The sequence below is a fragment of the Nicotiana sylvestris genome, chromosome 3 (genome assembly GCF_000393655.2).
Source record: "Nicotiana sylvestris chromosome 3, ASM39365v2, whole genome shotgun sequence".
Lineage (NCBI taxonomy): Eukaryota > Viridiplantae > Streptophyta > Magnoliopsida > Solanales > Solanaceae > Nicotiana > Nicotiana sylvestris.
Window position 1 is genome coordinate 6813968 of NC_091059.1, and position 21408 is coordinate 6835375.

The window sequence follows — 21408 nt, forward strand, 5'->3', positions numbered from 1 at the left end:
CGATAGAAACCTCATTGGAACTACCCTGTAGTACTGTCTCTCTAAGAACTGCCAAGTGCAGATCATCAAACTATCCAGCCTTGATCTTCTCCAATAGTGAAGGCTGAGCAACAACACATGCGAGAAATCGGTTGGGCTCCGAAATATTCAACCTCACAAGTCTGTTAGCTAAGGATTAAATGTCCAAGGCTAGTGGCCTCTCCTCTTCCGAAATGAATGCCAAGCTACCCATGCTCTCTGCCTTTTTGCTCAAGGCATCCGCGACTACATTTGCCTTGCCCGGATGGTAAAGATTAGTGATATCATAATTCTTCAATAACTCGAGCCATCTGCGCTGCCTCAAATTGAGATCCTTTTTCTTGAACAAATGTTGTAAGTTGCATGATCGGTGTAAACCTCACATGACACCCCATAAAGATAATGCCTCCAGATCTTAAGAGCATGAATAATCGCGGCTAAATCTAGATCGTGCACAGGGTAATTCTTCTCATGGATCTTCAACTGACGCGAAACATATGCAATAACTCGCCCCTCCTACATCAATACACAACCCAAGCAAATGCGTGAAGCATCGCAATACCCCATATACATCCCTAAACCAGAAGGCAACACTAGAATCGGTACTGTAGTCAAAGCTGTCTTGAGCTTCTGAAAGCTGGCCTCACAATCATCGGACTAATGGAATGGAGCACCCTTTTGAGTCAATCTAGTCAGAGGTGCTGCAATGGATGAAAAATCCTACACAAAAGAGCGATAATAACCTGCTAACCCTAGGAAACTCCTAATCTCAGTCACCAAAGTAGGATGAGGCCAACTCTGAACTGCCTCAATCTTCTTGGGATCCACCTTAATACCCTCTCCTGATACGACATGCCCCAAGAATGCCACAGACTCTAGCCAAAACTCACACTTGGAGATCTCAGCATATAGCTTTTTTCCCTCAATGTCTGAAGCACCACTCTTAAATGCTGCTCGTGCTCCTCCATGCTACGTGAGTAAATCAAGATGTCATCAACGAAGACAATAACAAAGGAATCAATATAAGTCTTGAACACCCTGTTCATCAAATCCATAAATGCTGCTGGGGCATTAGTCAAGCCAAAGTACATCACCAGAAACTCATAATGGCCATATCTAGTACGGAAAGTAGTCTTCGGAACATCCGAGTCCCGAATCGTTAACTGATGGTACCCTGACCTCAAGTCAATCTTACAGAACACCCTAGCACCCTACAACTGGTCAAACAAATCATCAATACGCAGCAACAGGTACTTGTTCTTAATGGTAACTTTGTTCAACTAGCGGTAATCAATGCACATCCGCATAGTCCCATTTTTTTCTTCACAAATAACACAAGTGCACCCCAAAGTGATACACTTGGTCTCACGAACCCCTTTGCTAACAACCCCTCAAGCTGCTCCTTCAACTCCTTCAACTCTTCGGAGCCATACGGTACGGTGGGATAGATATGGGCTGGGTACCTAGAGCTAAATCAATACAGAAATCAATATCATGATCTGGTGGCATAACTGGAAGTTCAGAAGGAAACACATCGGCAAACTCTAGACTACTAGCACTAAATTAATCGTCAAAAACTCTGCGATGGTGTCCCGAACATAAGCTAGATAAGCCAAACAACCCTTCTCGACCATATGTCGAGCCTTCAAAAAGAGATGGCCGGACTAGCTGTACTAACAGAGGAACCCTTCCACTCCAATCTCGGCAACTCTGGCATCGCTAAAGTAACAGTATTGGCATGACAATCAAGGATGAAGTGATATAGGTATAACCAATCCATGACTAGGATGACCTCAAAGTCGGTCATATCAAGTAACAGAAGGTTTGCTATAGTCTCGTAGCCACGAAATTTGACCATACAGGACCAATAGCTCTGATCCACAACTACAGAGTCGCCCATTGAAGTGCACATAACAAGAGTACCCAAGGACTCATGAGGAATATCCAGGAAATGAGCAAAAAAAGATGATACATATGAATAGGTAGATCCTGGATTAAATAACACCGAAGCATCCCTACCGCAAATAGAAATAATACATGTGATCACGGCATTTGCGGCCACTGCATTTGTTCTGGCCGGAAAAACATAAAATCTAGCTAGAGTGCCGACTGGCTGGCCTCCACCTGGCTGAACAATAGCTGGATGACCTCCCCCTGCCTGGCCTCCACCTCTAGGACGGCCCCTACCAACCTGGCCCCCATCCCTAGGTGGTTGGATGGTTGGTGCTGCAATCATGGGATGATGACCCTGTTGTACTGCCTTGCACCGAAGTCTGGGACAGGTTCTCTTCATGTGACCTGGATCTCTAAACTCATAACAACCTCTCGGTACCATAGACTGCTACCCTAAAGTCTGACCCTGATAGCCTAAATACCCACTAGAAGAACCCTGAATGGCTGGTGGGCGGTATGAACTCTCTGCCATGATACTGAACATACCAACAAGTTTGGAGTCATAAAACGGAATCGCTCGAACTCTCGGAACGCCTGAAACAATATTAAAACTAAGAATCACACCCCAAAACCAATTGAATCAAACTTAAGAACTTCAAGTTCTTCAATTCACTTCTGATGCACCGAAACGTACTTAAACTACTCAGAATGATACCAAATTTTTTGTTCGAGTCTTAAATGACATTATAGAACTATTCCCGATCTGGGAATTTTATTTTGGCCGTGATATCACCGAAACCCGCTCCAAACCAAATTTAAAGAACTTCTATAATCTTCAAGAACCAAATTTCACTAGTAGGTACCAAAATGCTCCCGATTCATCACAGACCCGATCCGAACATACGCTCAAGCCTGAAATTATCATACGAATCTATTAGAACCATTGAATCCTGATTCTGAGGTCGTTTACTCAAAATATTGACCGAAGTCAAACTTGGCCTTTTAAGCCAACCTTAAGGACCAAATGTTTCGATTTCAACCCGAACTCTTTCAAATCCCGAACTAACCATCCTTGCAAGTCATAAATCAGTAAAAGAAGGTACTAGAAGTCTTATTTAAGGGAACAGGATCCTAGAAAGCAAAATGAACGGTCGGGTCGTTACATCAGCGCTCATGTGTCATATCTTAGATGGATAGGTAAATTCTCACCAACGAGGGGTTTTGTTCTCCCTACTTTGAGACAAATAGTTGTGCTCCCCACTTTGGCACAAGTAGTTTCAGGAAGTCAACGCCTTGATCAAAACCCTCGTCCTGGACGATGACCCCTTCTCAGAATAGAGGATACTCCCAAAAATCGTTTCTTTCTAAAACTTCTTCTTGTGACTTTTCAAGCCTAAATCTTTTCTGGAACATCCTATACATACTCATACTGGTATCTTTAAATGTAAAGCATGACATAAGAATGAAATAAATATTCAAAAGTATTTCTAAAGATTCTTGCTTCTTCATGAATTTTGAACATGAAAATGGCATATTAGAATAACACAAAAAATATAAAAATTTATGTACATATATCATAATAAATCATCTAAACTTTAGCTAGAACAATATTTAGTTAATAGGTACTTACTCGCTCCAATTAAGTACGTATTAACTCTTTTAATAAATTCATCAAATACCTTGTATGCGTGCTTTTGTGAGTTAAACCGCTTTAGTAAAGAGTTATATCAACTCACCTCAAAACTCCTCGAACCAATACGTAGGCCCTAGTCCAATTTATACCCGTCAAACAATCAATTCTATAACAATCAGTGCATTTTAATTAATTTCAATATTTCACACCTAAACATTGAACTTACTGTCAATACAGAGAAAGAGGGAATTAACAATCCAATTCTTATATTGTAGGATAATTGAGAATAGGAAGTTGTATATACTTGAGTTCAAGAACTAGTGATTTGTAAAGAAACCTAGGATGTTTCTTTGCCTGCAAGGACGTGATTCTGTTTTGCTGAGATGTTAACATAAGGGTGGCAAACGATTCAGGTCCGGTCCTAAACGGGCCTCGCGGGATGGGATTAAACGGTCCAGTTCTAAGTGGGCCCGTGCTTCGTGGGCCGGGCTTAAACAGACTCGGGCTTCATGGGCTTTTGGGTGTAACCAGACCGGGAACGAGACCGTGAACTAATGGTCCGGGGCAATATAGGTTGGGTCCGGTCCTAAACGGGCCTAAGTGGGCCTTGACTATTTTTTTTTAATTTTTTTTTATCTAAGGCAATTTCTTGTAAATTATATAGCATATATATATATATAGGCCTAAGTGGGCCTATTTATTTGTTTAAACTTTTTATCTAAGGTATTTTCTTGTAAATTATATTATGTAATTGTGACTTAAAATTTTTTAATTCAAATTTAAAACAAAAAATATTGTAAAAAGATATTCAAAGGAATGCATTATAATTTTTATTATTATACTATTAAGAAAACATGGCCCAATGTTTCTTAGCTTCCACCCCTCCCCCCCCAATGGAATGAGCACAACCAAGGTTCTAATACCACCATTGAGAAGAAAAAGAAACTAATCAAGATGTGACAAAATACAAGTTACATATTAATTTTACAAAGTATCTCTTACAAATTTCATAAATCCATCAAGGTTCGGAGGAATTTCCGTTGGTGGTGGCGGAAAAGCAGCGTGTTCATCACCGCTTCTGGGCGAAGCTGTATCCTCCGCAAGTTCAGCTAGCATTTCTTCGTAAGCTTTATCTACCTCTGGTTGTGATTCAGCAAGTCCAAAATTTCTTCGTTCCAAACGGATCCAATCTCTGAAAAGTACTGATTTTTCCAAGCTCTCCCTTATAGACACTCTATAATCACCGAGTTGTAGTCTTGCTTGACTGAAAGTGCTCTTCGATGCCACTGTTGAAGTTTGAATGGTTAAAATATTTCGGGCCATCCTTGAAAGGATCGGAAAGTATTTTTCTTTGTCCTTCCACCATTCCAAAAGATTAAATGAGCCGTCGGGATTCACTTCCTCAAGTCCCTGTGATAAATAAATTTCAAGCTCATTTAGTTGTGAACAATCACTAGTGGTACAACCTTGAAAACCCCTGAACTCGGTCCAAGCAGTAAGTGCTCTTACTCATGCAGTTCTTTTAGATGATTGAGAACTAGAAGAAGAAGGAGTTGGAATATCTGGTCTAGCATTATCTAGTGCAATTTGATAAGCACTATAAATAGTTAGAGCATTTATTTTAATTGAGGCTTGTGCGTCCGAAAGTGTAGATAACTCCTCAGGTGCAAGTGCTAAACCATTATAAATAGATCAATACCAATATTGAGGACCACTTAATTTCATAGTAGGATTTAACAAGGCAGTAATACCATAAATAAGGGGAATAGAAAAAAAATATTTTTTTAAAATTTCTTTCTCATAGAATCAATAGCTACTTCACAAATTTCCCCACCCTCTGAAAAATAAGCCAACAAATTTGCAAGATAAACTAAAAGTTCAAAATAGCAGGATAATATTGCCCAAAAAATTCATTTGTAGCAACATGAAATCTTTCTAAAAATTTACAAGCATTTTGATATTAGCCCAATCCGCATTTGTAAGGTTCTCATCATCATCACTTACATGAGCATTAAACATTGAGTTTATGGGGTTTCTATATTCATATGCAACAATTAAACTTTCATACATGTACTTCCATCTAGTCGGACAAGGTTTATGAACCTTTCTTTCTCTTAGGCCAAATTCATCGCATCTTTTAAAATATTCTCTAAGTCTACTTCTACAGTTTGAATAAAAAAGTCAATTAAGAGCCATTTTAACCTTTCCAATTTCAACATTTAAAATTCTCATACCATCACCCACAATTAAATGGTAAATATGACAAATATATCTAAGATGAAAAATGTTACTAAATACAGGATTTAGTGTAATGGTAAGCAAGGCTACAACATTAGTATTACTAGTAGCATTATCCATTGAAATTGACATTATTTTATCACTAATGCAAAAATATCTACAAATATCCGTAACCATTCTAAAAATAAACTGCCCTGTGTGACGTGAATTAATTATTCTATAAGCAATAATGCACTTTTGCATTATCCACTCCTCATCAATCTAATGACTTGTAACAGTAAGATAATCGCAGTCATTACCACTTCTACAAATATTAGTAGTAATAGCAACATGAAAATTAATATGAGTAAATAAATAGCGCAAATATTATTCATATTCATGTTTATATTTATAAATACAGCTCTTTACGGTTGTATGAGGCCATCCTTTATAAGTAGGATTAAAAACTCTTCTAATATAATGCACAAAGTGGGGGTTAGACGGAAAACTGTAGGGTAAGTACATAACAGTAACCATTTTTGTCAATTCTTCCTTATCTTTTCTTGGGTCATAATATAAAATACCACCGGTAACAGTGTTAATTCCCGGTTGAAATTGATTTGACCCGGTACTAGGGTCAGGCTGACTAGTTGGACTTGACCCCCCGCCCGAAGCTTTCATTTGAAAATATTTAGCTTTATCTTGAGGGTGTATCATTATGTGTATCTTCAAACTTCCTGTCCCCCCCCCATCAACATAGTTAAAAGATAACTCTTTGCCACAAGTTTTACACTTAACTTTATTTTTTTCTCTTATTTGAATAAAAATGTCCAAACAAGAGATATTTCGGCCCACTTAGAAGGTTGTGTCGCGCCCCTTTTTTTTCCCTTTTGACGGGGAAGTCCGGGTTTCGACATTCATGGGGGAATAACTCGTTTCCTTTTAGGAATTGGGTATTTGAAGAGTCACCACCTAACGGATTATGGTGCGTTAGGGTACCTAGAGCGATTAACTCATGTAACTAGTTTGCATTACTAGAAATTAGGGTAAGGACTCGAAATAACCTTAAAGGGAAGGTATTAGGCACCTCTCGCGGTCCACAATGGTGGGTTCCAGCCGAACTTAAACTATGTGAATTGGTCATTTAACAAACAAACATTCTCAACACATACTCGCAAATAAAGGCATGTTTTGACATTCTAAATACATGTATGATTTAAGTAATGGAAGTAAGGGAGAGGTTTGAATAACTTGCACATATATAAATAAAAGGAAGTTTATAAAATTTAAACACATAGGAATTGAGAAAGGGAAGTCCTAGATTTATTAGCCTACAAGATCATACCCATGCAATGCCCGGTAATCACTCCTCAATGATGGGCTACTCGTGACATTAGCGCGCAGTCATCATATCATTTTACTACCCATTACCCTCCACTTAGTGGTTATAAGCGAGTTTAATTAACGACCTCTAAGCGTGCTGCTACCCGTCCCTTCCTTATGGTCCTGAAGGAATTTAGGACCACTAAATCTGGACAGTTCTAGACAATCTAAGATTTTTAAAAGGTAAAAATCTAGGCGATAGACAAATAACAAGTAGGACAAGCAAATATGGACAAACAGTTAGAAGGCTCACATTTACCTCCGTATGTATATAGACAATCAAACAACACGTCTAAAGCACAGATTTTCAAAAGAAGTTCAGAAATCCTAAGAACATGATATCTAGATGAATATCACAAAAAAATAGAACATGTAGTGTTTGTTTTTTAGGGAAGTGGTAGGATCCTAACCAGTTTGCCTACTGGTTTTACAGCTTGTTAAACTTGGATAATTTCACAGAATTGGTTTCACGATTATTTAACGCCCTAAGGCTTGCCTAAGTGTGTATATGCAGTCATAATTTTGGGAAGACATTTTGAAATCCTTTACCCTATAGGTATGATTTCTAATGATATTAATTAACACAACGTTAAAGACTATTAAAGAAACGAATATGATAATTAATTAAACTGATTCAGAACCTACAGGCATGATTTCTGTAATTAAAGCTGATTTTAGATCCTATAGACATGATTTCTAATTAAAACTGATTTTAGATCCTATAAGCATGATTTCTAATTAAAACTGATTTTAGATCTTATAGGCATGGATTCTAATCAAAACTGATTTTAGATCCTATAGGTATGATTTCTAATTAAAACTGATTTTAGATCCTATAGGCGTGGTGTCTAATCATGTAAAGTAAAGCAGACAGAATTTATTTGAACCAAAGCAAAACCCTATAGGCATATTATCTAACAAAACACTTTTGAACCAAATGAACCCTATAGGCATGTTATCTAACAAAACACATTTGAATCGAAATGAACCCTACAGGCATGTTATCTACCCAATTTTACCCACAATATACAACTACCCTCCCTTTTCACTAGTCGCCCATTATCTGTTTACAACTAATTGATGCCAAGGCATAGTTTTGAAAATATTTTGGGGAAAATTTGGGTATTAACAGGATGTCTAGAAAAGGTAGGGGTAGTAACAAGGGGTCAACCGGAGCATCATTTGGATTAGTTGGGTTAACTTGAGCAACATGACTAGTGGGTATATCATAATCTGGTTGCGTTTCATCTAAATCTATTTCGTGCTCATCTTCTTCATCAATATTTGGATTACCATAAAGAGAATTCATATATTCATGATCTAAGTTTTCACCACCTCCAATATTATACACATATTGACTCTCCGTAAATTGTAATAAAGTATTATCACTATCAAGAATAGGAGAAGGTGGAGGGCGGGTATGGGGTTTGGATAGGGGAGGCCGGGGAATTAGAGGAGGAATAGATTGGCCACTAGATTCACCACTATTGGAATTTCCCTTATTTTTACTAATTGTTTTAAGGAATAGGTCATCTTAATTATAATTATACAAAGTAATTAAATAAAATAAACAAAACTATAATATTAAAACTAAAGAGTTGGAACGAGTTCACCGAATTGACGAACAACTTGTTAAAATTAATTATCGTTGAAGACTTGAAGACTTCAATTCACCAACTTCACAAATTTTCACACAAGTTGCAACAACAAAGTAACCAATTTTAGAAGAAAATTAGAGAGAGATTGATGATTTGGTGAAGAAAAATGAAAGAATAAGGGGGTATTTATAGTTGAAAATAGGGAAAAGTGTAATTATAAAAGGTTTGAGGTTAAAATAAAGTTGGGGGGTTGAATGGATATTTTATAAATAGCCAACAACTATTTTGGCAGCAATAACGACTACATTTTAAAGGTGCAACGGTCAGAAATTTAATTGAGAATTGTTTTTTAAAAATTAGTCGTTGGGACCGTTTGGGACCTGTTAGGACCAGTTGAACCGGCCCACTTGGGAGACGGTCCCGGGCCCAAACAGTCTCGGTCCTAACGGGCCCCAATTATGAACCGGCCCACATGGGCTTGTATATCTTCTTTGTGCTAGGGTTAAACGGGCAGGACCGTTTAGGCCCACTACCCATATGGGCTCGCGGGCCTGGGCCAATCCCAGGCCTAACCTGCCCACTTACCACCCTTACGTGAACAGTAGAAGTCTGTTGCTTTGATTTTCCCTAACCTTTCGTCCAAGGCTTAAGGCTTTAATCCTTTTGCTTTTCAACAGCCCTTTATGAGCTTTAGGGTTGTCCCCCCTTTTTGGTTATTTTGTTTTTTTTACTAGATTAATAATTAATGATACCCACTTTTAATAATTAATAAAATTAAAATTATTAATATTTTCCTAATTTTATATCCAATAATTTATGAATAGAGAAGTAATGTAAAAGTCAATCACAAGAGTTTAAATCCGTAATAGAATTATAATTTTTATACACTCAATGCAAGATTTAAAAAAAATTAAATTCTATATTTAGCTTGTCTTGAAACTTTTATAGATTTGAGGAATGTTACATATATAGTGTGACATAAATTAAATCACACATTTGAGTATCTTGCAATAAATGACAATCTTACGAAAAGAATCATAAAAATATTTACATGATGTAGAGTCAAAGAACCGGTGAATCTCAACCCGAATCTTAACCGGCTCCACATCATAAGTCAAATCACCATCCAATTGAACCGTGCTTAAATACAAAATATTTGATGGATTGCCGACATACTTTCGGAGTATTGAAGCATGAAACACTGGATGAACACTCGATAGACTAGGCGGAAAGAAAAGCTTGTAAGCCACCTCTCCAATCCTCTAAAGCACCTCAAATGCCACAATATATAGAGTGCTCAACTTGCCCTTCTTCCTGAGCCTCATAACACCCTTCATGGGTGAAATCTTGAGCAGTACCTTCTCCCCCACTATGTAAGAAACATCGTGAACCTTCCGATTGGCATAAGTCTTCTGCCTAGACTGCACTGTGTGATGCCGATCTTGAATCAGTTTAACTTTATCCAAAGCATCCTGAACCAAGTTAGTACCCAACAGCTTAGCCTTACTCGGCTCAAACCATCCCGCCAGAGATCGACACTATCGCCCATACAAAGCCTTGTACGGGGCCATCTGAATGCTCGATTGGTAGTTGTTGTTATAGGCAAACTCTTCGAGCGGTAGAAACTGATTCCAAGAACCTCCGAAATCTATGACACAAACGTGTAGCATATCCTCCAATATCTGAATAGTGCACTTGGACTATTCGTCCGTCTAAGGGTGGAATGCTGTACTCAACTCGACCTGGGTGCCTAACTCTCACTAAACCGCTCTTCAAAATTGCAATATAAACTGCGTACCCCGATCTGAAATGATAGACACCAATACACCGTGAAGGCAAACAGTCTTATGGATGTAAATCTCAGCCAACCGCTTTGAAGAATAGGTAGTCCCAACTGGAATGAAATGCACGGACTTGGTCAACCAATCCAAAATTGCCCAAATAGCATTAAACTTCCTCGAAGTCCATGGGAGCCCAACTATAAAATCCGTGGTAAAATGCTCCCATTTCCACTCCAGAATCTCAAGCCTCTAAAGCAATCCGCTCGGTCTCTGATGCTCATACTTCACTTGATGACAGTTTAGGCACCAAGCTACAAACCCCACTATATCCTCCTTCATCCTCATCCACCAATAGTGCTGCCTCAAGTCCTGATAAATCTTCGCAGCACTCGGATGAATGAACTATCACAAACTGTGGGCCTTTTCAAGAATCAACTCACACAACCCATCTACATTGGGTACACAGATCCGACCCTACATCCTAAACACCCTATCATCCCCCAATAGTAACCTCCTTAGAATCACCGTGCTGAAACGTGTACTTAAGGATAAGCAAATAGGGATCATCATATTGATGCTGTCTGATGCGGTCATATAAGGAAGACCGAGAAATCACACAAGCTAGAATCCAACCGGGCTCCAAAACATCTAATCTCACAAATTGATTGTCCCAGTCCTGAACATCAACTGCAAGCGGTCTCTCACCAACATGAATAAATGCAAGACTACCCATACTCATCGCCTTTCTACTCAAGGCATCGGCCATAACATTGGCCTTCCCGAGATGATACAAAATGGTAATATCATTGTCTTTTAGAGACTCCAACCATCTCCGCTGCCTCAAATTTAAATCCTTCTGTTTGATGATCTGTAAATATCTCACAAGACACACTGTAGAGATAATACCTCCAAATCTTCAATGCATGTACGATGACTACCAACTCCAAGTCATGAACATGTAGTTCTTCTCATGAGTCTTCAACTGGCACGAAGCATAAGCAATCACTCTGCCCTCATGCATCAAGACACACCCAATACCAATCCGAGAAGCATCATAATACACTATATAAGAGCCAGAAGCTGAAGGCAAAACTAGAATTGGAGTTGAGGTCAAGGCAGTCTTGAGCTTCTGAAAGCTCTCCTCATACTCATCCGACCACCTGAATGGAGCACCCTTCTGGGTCAATTTGGTTAGAAGTGCTACAATAGACGAGAAACCCTCCACGAAGCGTCGATAATATCCAGCCAAGCAGAGAACGATCCGAAACTCAGTAGCTAAAGATGACCTAGGCCAACTCTGAACCACCTCTATCTTCTTTGGACCACCTTAATCCCCTAACTAGAAAACACGTGCCCCAAGAACGCCATCGAACTAAGCCAAAACTCACACTTGGAGAACTTGGCATAAAACTTCTCCTCCATCGACTATTGTAGTACAATCTTCAAATGCGACACATGTTCCTCCTAGCTACGTGAGTAAACCAGAATATCATCAATGAATACTATGACAAACAAGTCAAGATATGGCTGAATTACACCATTCATCAGATGCATAAATGCTTCTGGGGTGTTGGTCAGCCCGAAAGACATCATAATGAACTCATAGTGACCATAGAGGGTCCTGAATGCCATATTTAGAATATTCGAGTCCCAGATCTTCAACTAGTGATACCCAGACCTCAAATCAATCTTAGAGAACACCTGTGCTCCCTAAAGCTGGTCAAATAGATCATCAATGTACGGAAAAAGGATACTTGTTCTTGATTGTAACTTTGTTCAATTGCCTATTGTCGATGCACATCTGCATAGTACCATCCTTCTTCTTCATAAATAGAATCGATTATCTGTTTACAATTAATTATTACAGACCAATGATTGAATAAAAATTACATAAATAGATAGAAATTAAGCTATAGGGCACCTGAAGTAGGCCCAAAGCAAATCCTAGTGTACCAAAACCTTCACTAGTCTCAAATGCCCAAGATTTCATAACCCAATTCATGTACAGGTGTGTCAGAGTTCTCTAAGGACCTCAAGGATCCCGGGCAGTGCTCATACCCAGACTTTCCTCAAATAAAGACCGATTATGTGCAGTGTGGAAGAGCCAACCCTGATACGCCAAAGTTCAGAGAGACCTTAGGGATCTCTAAGCAGTACACATACCAAAGGGGCAGGACTTAATGAACTAAGAATAAGTGAGAGTGCATAATTTGAAAAGGATTTTGGTAAACAGTGTAGAGAAGGGTCTTAGGAATGAAAAGATTTTCCGAAAACCAGTACTAGTTTGGTAAAACAACAGTTAGAAAAGCATAAAACATTTTTTTTGAAATCAGAACACAAGTCACAGAACAAACAACTTCAGAAATCACTTTGGCAAATAGATTCCACATAAGGAGAGAGGGGTTGGGGACACATAGAATGCACCTCAGTGTATAGTGGAGCATGTAAAAAACAAGGTATATATAATTCTCATGGGTTCTGCAGAACTAATAGGTCAGTTATAAGGTAGGTCATTCAGACATAGAACAAGGATCACAGCAGAAACATGTTAAGTGCACATAAGCAACACAACTAGAGTTGCATTGGAGAGACTAGATAACTTAGCAGGAGTAAGGCAAGACGGGAAAGAACTTAAATAGACAGGCTAGGCAAGTATAAGTGTAGACCTGCTAATTGCACACAAAGTTTAGGCAAGCTAGATAAACAATAGTCAGGAAAATAGGCTAATCATATATGGAATAAGACAGTGTAAGACATGTTAATCAAGATAGTAAATAGGCAAGTAAAATGGAGACATGCTAATCACCTATTTGAACAAGGCAGTATTTAGGCATGTTAGATAAATAGTAGACAAGCAAGTAAGTTGAGACATGCTAATGAGCAAACAAGATGCATGAAATTATCACAAGACAGGATTGGGCATGCTAAATAGTAAACAAATCCTTGTGGGTAAATCAACTAGTCATAGCTTCTAACAGAACAAACTCCAACATGCTAAGTGAGACATTAGTTAGACAGTGATCTAGTCATGCTGGTTACAGATTGAGCAACATGATAGTAAATTAATAAACAGGATTGGAAGTCACAACTAATGAACTGAAAAACAAAGAAACACATAGTTTTGGAATTTGAATTGAATCAGGACATACCAATTAAGGAGAGAATACCGAGTATAGAGCAGGGATGGTGCAAATAGCCAGCCTTGGCTTACAGCCGGCTAGGTTAGTAAGAATTGCAAGTAACAGAAAAGAATAAAGAGCCTTTGAAAGCGTGAGAGTATTGATGAACTAATGTCTGTGTCTGAGAAGTTAAAATAAGAGAGTTTATATATTAGTTCAAGAGTATAGCAAATAAGGTAAAGTAATCAATAATCAGAAATTCAGGGATTTCAGAATCAATCACAGAAAGATTCATCATAGTCTTCTTCTTTAATTAAGGAAAATTAGCCAATGGTAATGACATGAACTAATTAAGGCAAGAGGTTCAATCAGACTGAGTGAAGAAGTAAGAATTAGAGGCCTTATTAAGGAAAATGAGTTCAAATCAAACTAAAATATCATGTAAAGAATAAGTATATATACAACGTTCAAATAAGGCAAGAACGACTAGTTAAGGTCATAAACATGGAAATAACCAAAAATCATGCACACAAATTTTAACGGAGCTAAACACTCAATAATTCTATAAAGAACGTATCAATTCCCATAAACAAATAAGTTGAGTAAAACTTTTAGGAACATAGAGAAATTAGGCGGAAGGTAATTCGAAACCCTAATTTGAAAACACTTAAAGAAGAAAAACTTAAAGACATGTCAACACACAAAGATTTGAACAAACAAAAATCATAGAAGTTAAAACCTGAAGTATCGTAGTGTTTAAAAATCGGTTAGTAGTAAAGAAGTAAAAGAACCCAAAAGAATAGCCATGGAAGTTTGAAAATGCTTTAGATACCTAGATGTTCGACCAACAAACAATAAGAAAACAAACCCTAATATAACAAAATGTTCAGAAATCGATTAATCAGTAAAGAAATAAGGGAGTTTTTTAGGAAAATCAGCGATGAACTCAGGATCGTTCCAGGTCTACGGAGATCTAAACCGATTCAAGTCCAAGCATTAGGTTTATTGAAGAAAAGAGAAAGGGTAAAGAGAATCTGGCCTTTGAATCAAGGATTTGAACCGTGAGACTTTGATAGAAGTCATTCATGGACCATAGAAGGACTTTTGAAGAGCTTAAAACGAGATCTGGACCAGATCTCTTCGAAGTCCTTCCACGAAATCACACAATCGAGCGACCAAAGGAGATAGGAGACAAGTAGATGCCTCGTACAGTATGGGAAGCCATAGATCGGACAGGGATTAAAAGGATTACGGCTGGTTCTGGGTGGCGGCAGCTAGGGTTGGGTTTAGGTCTCAGAGATAACGGAGAGGAAAGGGTTTCAAGGCGGCTGTTTGGTGAGAATGGCTAGGTTTGTGGGGATTGTTTGGAACTAAAAAAGGAAAGGGGTAATTGTGGCCGTTGATCTCTGTGATCAACGACCAAGATTGAAAAGATTTGGGGCCGGGTTGGATATTATAGGTTTGGGCTGGGTAGATTTGGGCCGGTTTAATTGAATTGGGATTAAAATTAGGCTAGGTAATTAGGCTAAATCCAAAATAAGAGGGCCATTTGTTAAATACCCTATTTAATTGATAAAATAATTTTTAAAATAATTAATAGGCTGTAAAAAATGATTTTCATGTCTGAAAATATTTTAAAATAATTATTTAATATTTTAAAAATATAAAAGGCTATTTTCTTGCAACATAATGTAATAATGCATGCATAGACTATAATTGTAAAGTAATTATCTAAAAAATACAAATGTGGCTATTTGTGCAATAATTGAAACTTAGTACAAATACAAATGATAAAATTAAGCCACAAAATTATTATAAAAAATATTTGTGATGCAATCAATGATTGTTTTACAAATAAAATGCTGGCATAAATTAATAAAAATATTTTAAAAATGCAAAAATTGTGTGAGAAATACTAATTGATGCCAAGACATAGTTCTGAAAATATTTTGGGGAAAAGTTAGGTATTAACAGGTTGTCTAGAAAAGGTAGGGGTAGTAACAGAGGGTCAACCGGGGCATCATTTGGATTAGTTGGGTTAATTTGAGCAACAAGACTAGTGGGTGTATCATTATCTGGTTGCGTTTCATCTAAATATATTTCCTGCTCATCTTCTTCATCAATATTTGGATTACCATAAAGAGAATTCATATATTCATGATCTAAGTTTTCACCACCTCCAATATTATGCACATATTGACTCTCCGTAAATTGTAATAAAGTATTATCACTATCAAGAATAGGAGCAGGTGGAGGGCGGGTATGGGGTTTGGATAGGGGAGGCCGTGAAATTAGAGGAGGAATAGATTGGCCACTAGATTCACCACTCTTGGATTTTTCCTTATTTTTACTAATTTTTTTAAGGAATAGGTCATCTTAATTATAATTATACAAAGTAATTAAATAAAATAAACAAAACTATAATATTAAAACTAAAGAGTTGGAACGAGTTTACCGAATTGACGAACAACTTGTTAAAATTAATTATCGTTGAAGACTTGAAGATTTCAATTCACCAACTTCACAATTTTTCACACAAGTTGCAACAACAAAGTAAGCAATTTTAGAAGAAAATTAGAGAGAGATTGATGATTTGGTGAAGAAAAATGAAAGAATAAGGGGGTATTTATAGTTTAAAATAGGGAAAAAGTGTAATTATAAAAAGTTTGGGGTTAAAATAAAGTTGGGGGGTTAAATGACTATTTTATAAATAGCCAACGACTATTTTGGCAGCAATAACGACTACATTTTAAAGGTGCAACGGTCAGAAATTTAATTGAGAATATTTTTTAAAAACTAGCCATTGGGACCGGTTGAGACCGTTTGGGACCAGTTAGGACCGATTGAACCGGCTCACTTAGGAGCCGGTCCCGGGCCCAAACGGTCTCGGTCCTAATGGGCCCCTATTATGAACCGCCCCACATGGGCTTGTATGTCTTCTTTGTGCCAGGCTTAAACGAGTAGAACTGTTTAGGCCCACTACCCATATGGGCTCGCGGGCCTGGGCCGATCCCAGGCCTAACCTGCCCACTTACCACCCTTACGTGAACATTAGAATTCTGTTGCTTTGATTTTCCCTAACCTTTCGTCCAAGGCTTAAGGTTTTAAGCCTTTTGCTTTTCAACAGCCCTTTATGAGCTTTAGGCTTGTCCCCCCTTTTTGGTTATTTTGTTTTTTTTACTAGATTAATAATTAATGATACTCACTTTTAATAATTAATAATATTAAAATTATTAATATTTCCCTAATTTTATATCTAATTATTTATGAATAGAGAAGTAATGCAAAATTTAATTACAAGAGTTTAAATCCGTAATAGAAGTATAATTTTTATACACTCAATGTAAGATTAAAAAAAAATTAAATTCTATATTTAGCTTGTCTTGAAACTTTTATAGATTTGAGAAGCGTTACATGTATAATGTGACATAAATTAAATCACACATTTGAGTATCTTGCAATAAATGACAATCTTACGAATAGAATCATAAAAATATTTACATGATGCAGAGTCAAAGAACCCGTGAATCTTAATCCTAATTGAATGATTGAATTATAAGGTTACACCATTTACGTGGTACATCTATCAAGTGACCAAAATAATGGACATGACTGATTTATTATTTATTTAATAATAAGTTACGAGCTTAATATAAATTGTACTACTACGCATAATTGAAAAATCTAAACAACCTACACAACTGAACAACCATTAAGAAGGGCTGTCCATAAGGGGAGAACCATAATAATAGCCAAGTGTATAGTAGTTTGATACATGTGATAAAGATAATAATTTCGAAATAAAGTTGGGACTAATGTCTCTGAGAAAATTTATGCTGATATATATGGAAACACAATTCTGCCCTTCTATTTAGTTGGGTATAGACATAAAATCTTGGAGGTAGGAGTAATAAAAATCATCTTATTCAAAATACAAGAAGGTTTATATTAAATTTACCCTAATTCTAATACTAAGTTACATTAGGAAAAAAGATTTAAGATTGTGAGGTGCAATGACATCCGTCGTTCCATTCCATAATAGTTCAGCAAATTGCCTGTTGGCTTCTTCCGTGGGATGACTGGCATCGAAAAACACATGATCTGTCGCATTTGGACATAACTCATACTCTTTTACTTGCCTCTTACCTCCACAACTATTTATTCCTCTAAATTGACCTGTACCACAACATGCTTCTATTGATACTTTAAAACCTGCACAAACAAAATAAATTTTGATTCAAATGAAATACATCGTACTCTCCATCCTAGACAGAGACGAACTCAGGATTTAAAGGTGGCAGGGGCACATGAGCGGACTGCTCAACCATTGCCCTAATCGGACTTTTGATTAAATCTTCCAAGCAAAATATATGACGTTTTCAACATACATACACACACATATATATATAGAGGAAATTTATTCCGAGGTTAATAGGGGTCGATGACTCCTCTAATTTATACATAGGTCCGCCTCAGATCCTAGAAAGAATAATTGATCAAGTTCAGAATAAAGAGTCAAAACTTATTTGAAATCTGTTGGATATGAAAATAAATTGTGATTTAAATGAAATACGTACTCTCCATATCTTAACTCAGGATTTGAAGGTGGCAGGGGCACATGAGCGGACTGCTCAACCAGTATCCCTATCATACTTTTGATTAAGGCTTCCAATTAAAATATATGACCGCTTTCAACATATATACACTTAAATTCGAAATTTTCTAATCTATACATAAGTCCGCCTCTAATCCTAGAAAGAATAATCAATCGAGTTCAGAGTATGAGGGTCTAACTTATTTGAAATTGTGTTGGATATATATGAAAATAGAAACTTACCATATTTGGAAGGGTTATCAATTCTTTCAGTAAAAAGTTTGAAAAGATCAAATAATGTATAGTTAAATCCAGTCAAATTCTGCTGTAGTTGGTTGAGCTTTTGGGGAAGAGCAGAACTGTGCATTTGCAATAGGCCATTGAGTTCTTGCATGCAGTCACCACTTGTACCATTTGCTTGTTCATTAAATGCCCTTCCACCTGGGGAACAACCTTCTGGAGGCAACGTAAATATTGTGAATTTTCTCCCTCCTTTGTTGTAAATTTCCTGTTACATTATAATGACTCAAATAATGTTAAAATAAAAGGCCAACAACAACAACAATAATATACTCAGTGTGATCACATAAGTAAGGGTTTGGAGAGGGTAGGTAGGGGCGTATGTAGCGTATATGTGAGGGGTTCAACTAAACCCAAAACTTTCGATGCGGAACATAAATTTTGGTGTAAAATCCACTAAAATTGCAACAAATACTCCCTCCGTTTCAATTTATGTGAAGCTGTTTGACTGGGCATTGTGATCCTAAACAAGTCAAAAAAGGGCCCAAGGTATTTGTGTGGTTATAAAAGCTTCTTATTAAGGATAGAATTGTAAGTTTAAGCTAAATTGTTTCCAAATTTAGAAATGAGTCATTCTTTTTGGAACGGACCAAAAAGGAAATAAGTTCACATATATTGGAACGGAGGGAGTAGTAGATTTAAACCCATAGCTTTAAAAATATAATGAGTCAATGCTAAAAATCTTAAAGGCTGATCCCATAGGGTTTAAATCCTGGATTAAGCTTTATGCAACCTTACCCTACTTTGTGTGAGGTAGAGAGGTTGTTTCTGATAGACCCTCAGCTCAAAAAAAGTGTTGTCAAAACATATTTAAAATTACAAGAGTAAAAAAGTTATAATAAAAATATAGAAGTATTGACAGCAAAAATAGTAAAAAAATGTTAAATAAAAGGTTATAAAATAACAATCTTAAACCAAATTGCCTGTTACATTGATGCATGACTCCAAATAATGTTGATAATAATCTCATGATTACCTTTAAAATAGCAGTAAAATTACCCAAAACCATCTCTGAAAATTCTTCCTTAGGAAATGGAAACTTAGGATTGGAAAGGTAAGGGAAAGCATAATCATTACTTCCAGTGCTAAACATGTATACTGCATCAGCCACGAGTTGTTGTGCCTGTTGTTGCCCTAACTTATTCTCCAACAATTGAACCACCTCATTAAAATGTGCCAACTGAGTCGGAAGATCTATAACCTGAAAATTGGAACAAACTTTGTTAATTTGGTATAGAGGCGGAGTCAGGATTTTAAGCTTTTGGGTTCAGGTTTTTAATAGTCTTAAGTTACAGGGTTCTAAATTAATAATTTATACATATTTAATGAACTTTTTAATACAAATACAAGGCTCGAACCAAAACTACTGAGTTTGGCCGAACCCGCTCTCGCCACTCTAGCTCCACCCCTGATTTGGTATTACTTTCGTAAAAATATTTGAGTATTTTTGCAGAGAAGATAGTGTGTTTTTATAGTTCTATTGAAAAACCACGTACATACTGAAAAAGAGATGCCAAAATGAAAAGAATTTATTTTTTATACAAATAGCCAGCCAGATCCACTATCGATTATTTCTCGTTGGTATACATAGATATACATAGTTATATATACATATATTATATAGCAAAAATATATATACATACATCCTCCGCCTTTTTCATAGAGAAGATAGTGGTTTTTATAGTTCTATTGAAAAAGAAATGCCAAAATGAAAAGAAAAAGTAATTTTACATAAATATCCGACTGGATTTACTGCCTACTATTTCTAGCCAGTATACATAGATGTATATGTTTATACACATATTATACATATGTATACTTTCACCGGCAACTTTTTGTTTAAGCAATTGGATGAGAGGCTATTTAAGTTAATTCTTCACGTAAACAAAAAGAAAGATAATCTAATATTGAAACTAATTTTATTTTAAAAAGAAAAATAAGAAGGCCACTTACAATACCACGATTGGTTTCTACTAAACAACCCGAGCCACTGGAAGCAAAGTTCACCCCATGAAGAAATTTATCGGTTCCAATTTCAAAATATGCAGGAATTAATGGCAAATTAGCAAATTCCGCTGCAAATAACAAATCAAAAACCATTATCAAATTAGTTCTTGACAATCATAAATACATGGGAAAAGTATATAGGAATCTTGAGAATTATTAATACCAATAAAATCGGATATGAGGCGACCATCACAAGGTCTACCAGTCGGAGATTTGAAGAACGTTTCGCCATAAGGCGGGAAATTTGCTTGGAATTGAGTCGTAGTGTTAATATAATTATTATTCCCCGAATCTAAAATTGAATCACCAAACACAAATAGGGCAGGAAAAGGTCCAATATTGCCTTCAACAAATTCAATTGGACTGCCCAAAAGAAATGCAAAGACAATCAAACAACATCCAAAAAACAAGTTGTTACTGAAAGCCATTAGTTTTGTGATGAATAATTGATGGAACAATTTGTTAGTTGTCTTCCTTTTTATATAAAAAAATTAACTTCAAGATCTACATTAAACTTCATTTGATCATATACTAATAATGTTAGGCTATAAATGTCCAGATTTTAAATATAATTCTATATATAGTCTTTGACCATTGACTCAATCCTTATTTGCTAAAGTCATCAATATAGATTATTATTCTGGAACTTACATGGAAATACATTTACAAAATTGCTTATATACGAATATCGCAATCTAAGAGCATTTATATGTTTGAAATGAAGAATGGACATAGGAAAAACGGTATATTGTTCAAATTTTAAGGAGGTGTAATTTCAATATTTACATAAAATTAATTTGGTTTAGCCATTTTTTCGTTAATAGCAGCTTAACGGTATAAGTAAAAGATTCATCACACGTAGGCT

At 36.6% G+C, this 21408-nt stretch overlaps 1 protein-coding gene across 1 annotated transcript; it reads right to left on the reverse strand.

Moving 5' to 3' along the window:
- Positions 1-17490: 17490 nt before the first annotated feature.
- On the reverse strand, positions 17491-21009 carry LOC104235840 (GDSL esterase/lipase 5-like). The gene is made up of 5 exons (XM_009789666.2): positions 20707-21009; positions 20490-20611; positions 19513-19737; positions 18480-18744; positions 17491-17854 (listed from the first exon to the last, which is right to left on the reverse strand). The coding sequence occupies exons 1-5, from the start codon at positions 20969-20971 to the stop codon at positions 17619-17621; spliced, it is 1113 nt and encodes a 370-aa protein (XP_009787968.1). The 5' UTR covers positions 20972-21009; the 3' UTR covers positions 17491-17618.
- Positions 21010-21408: the final 399 nt, after the last annotated feature.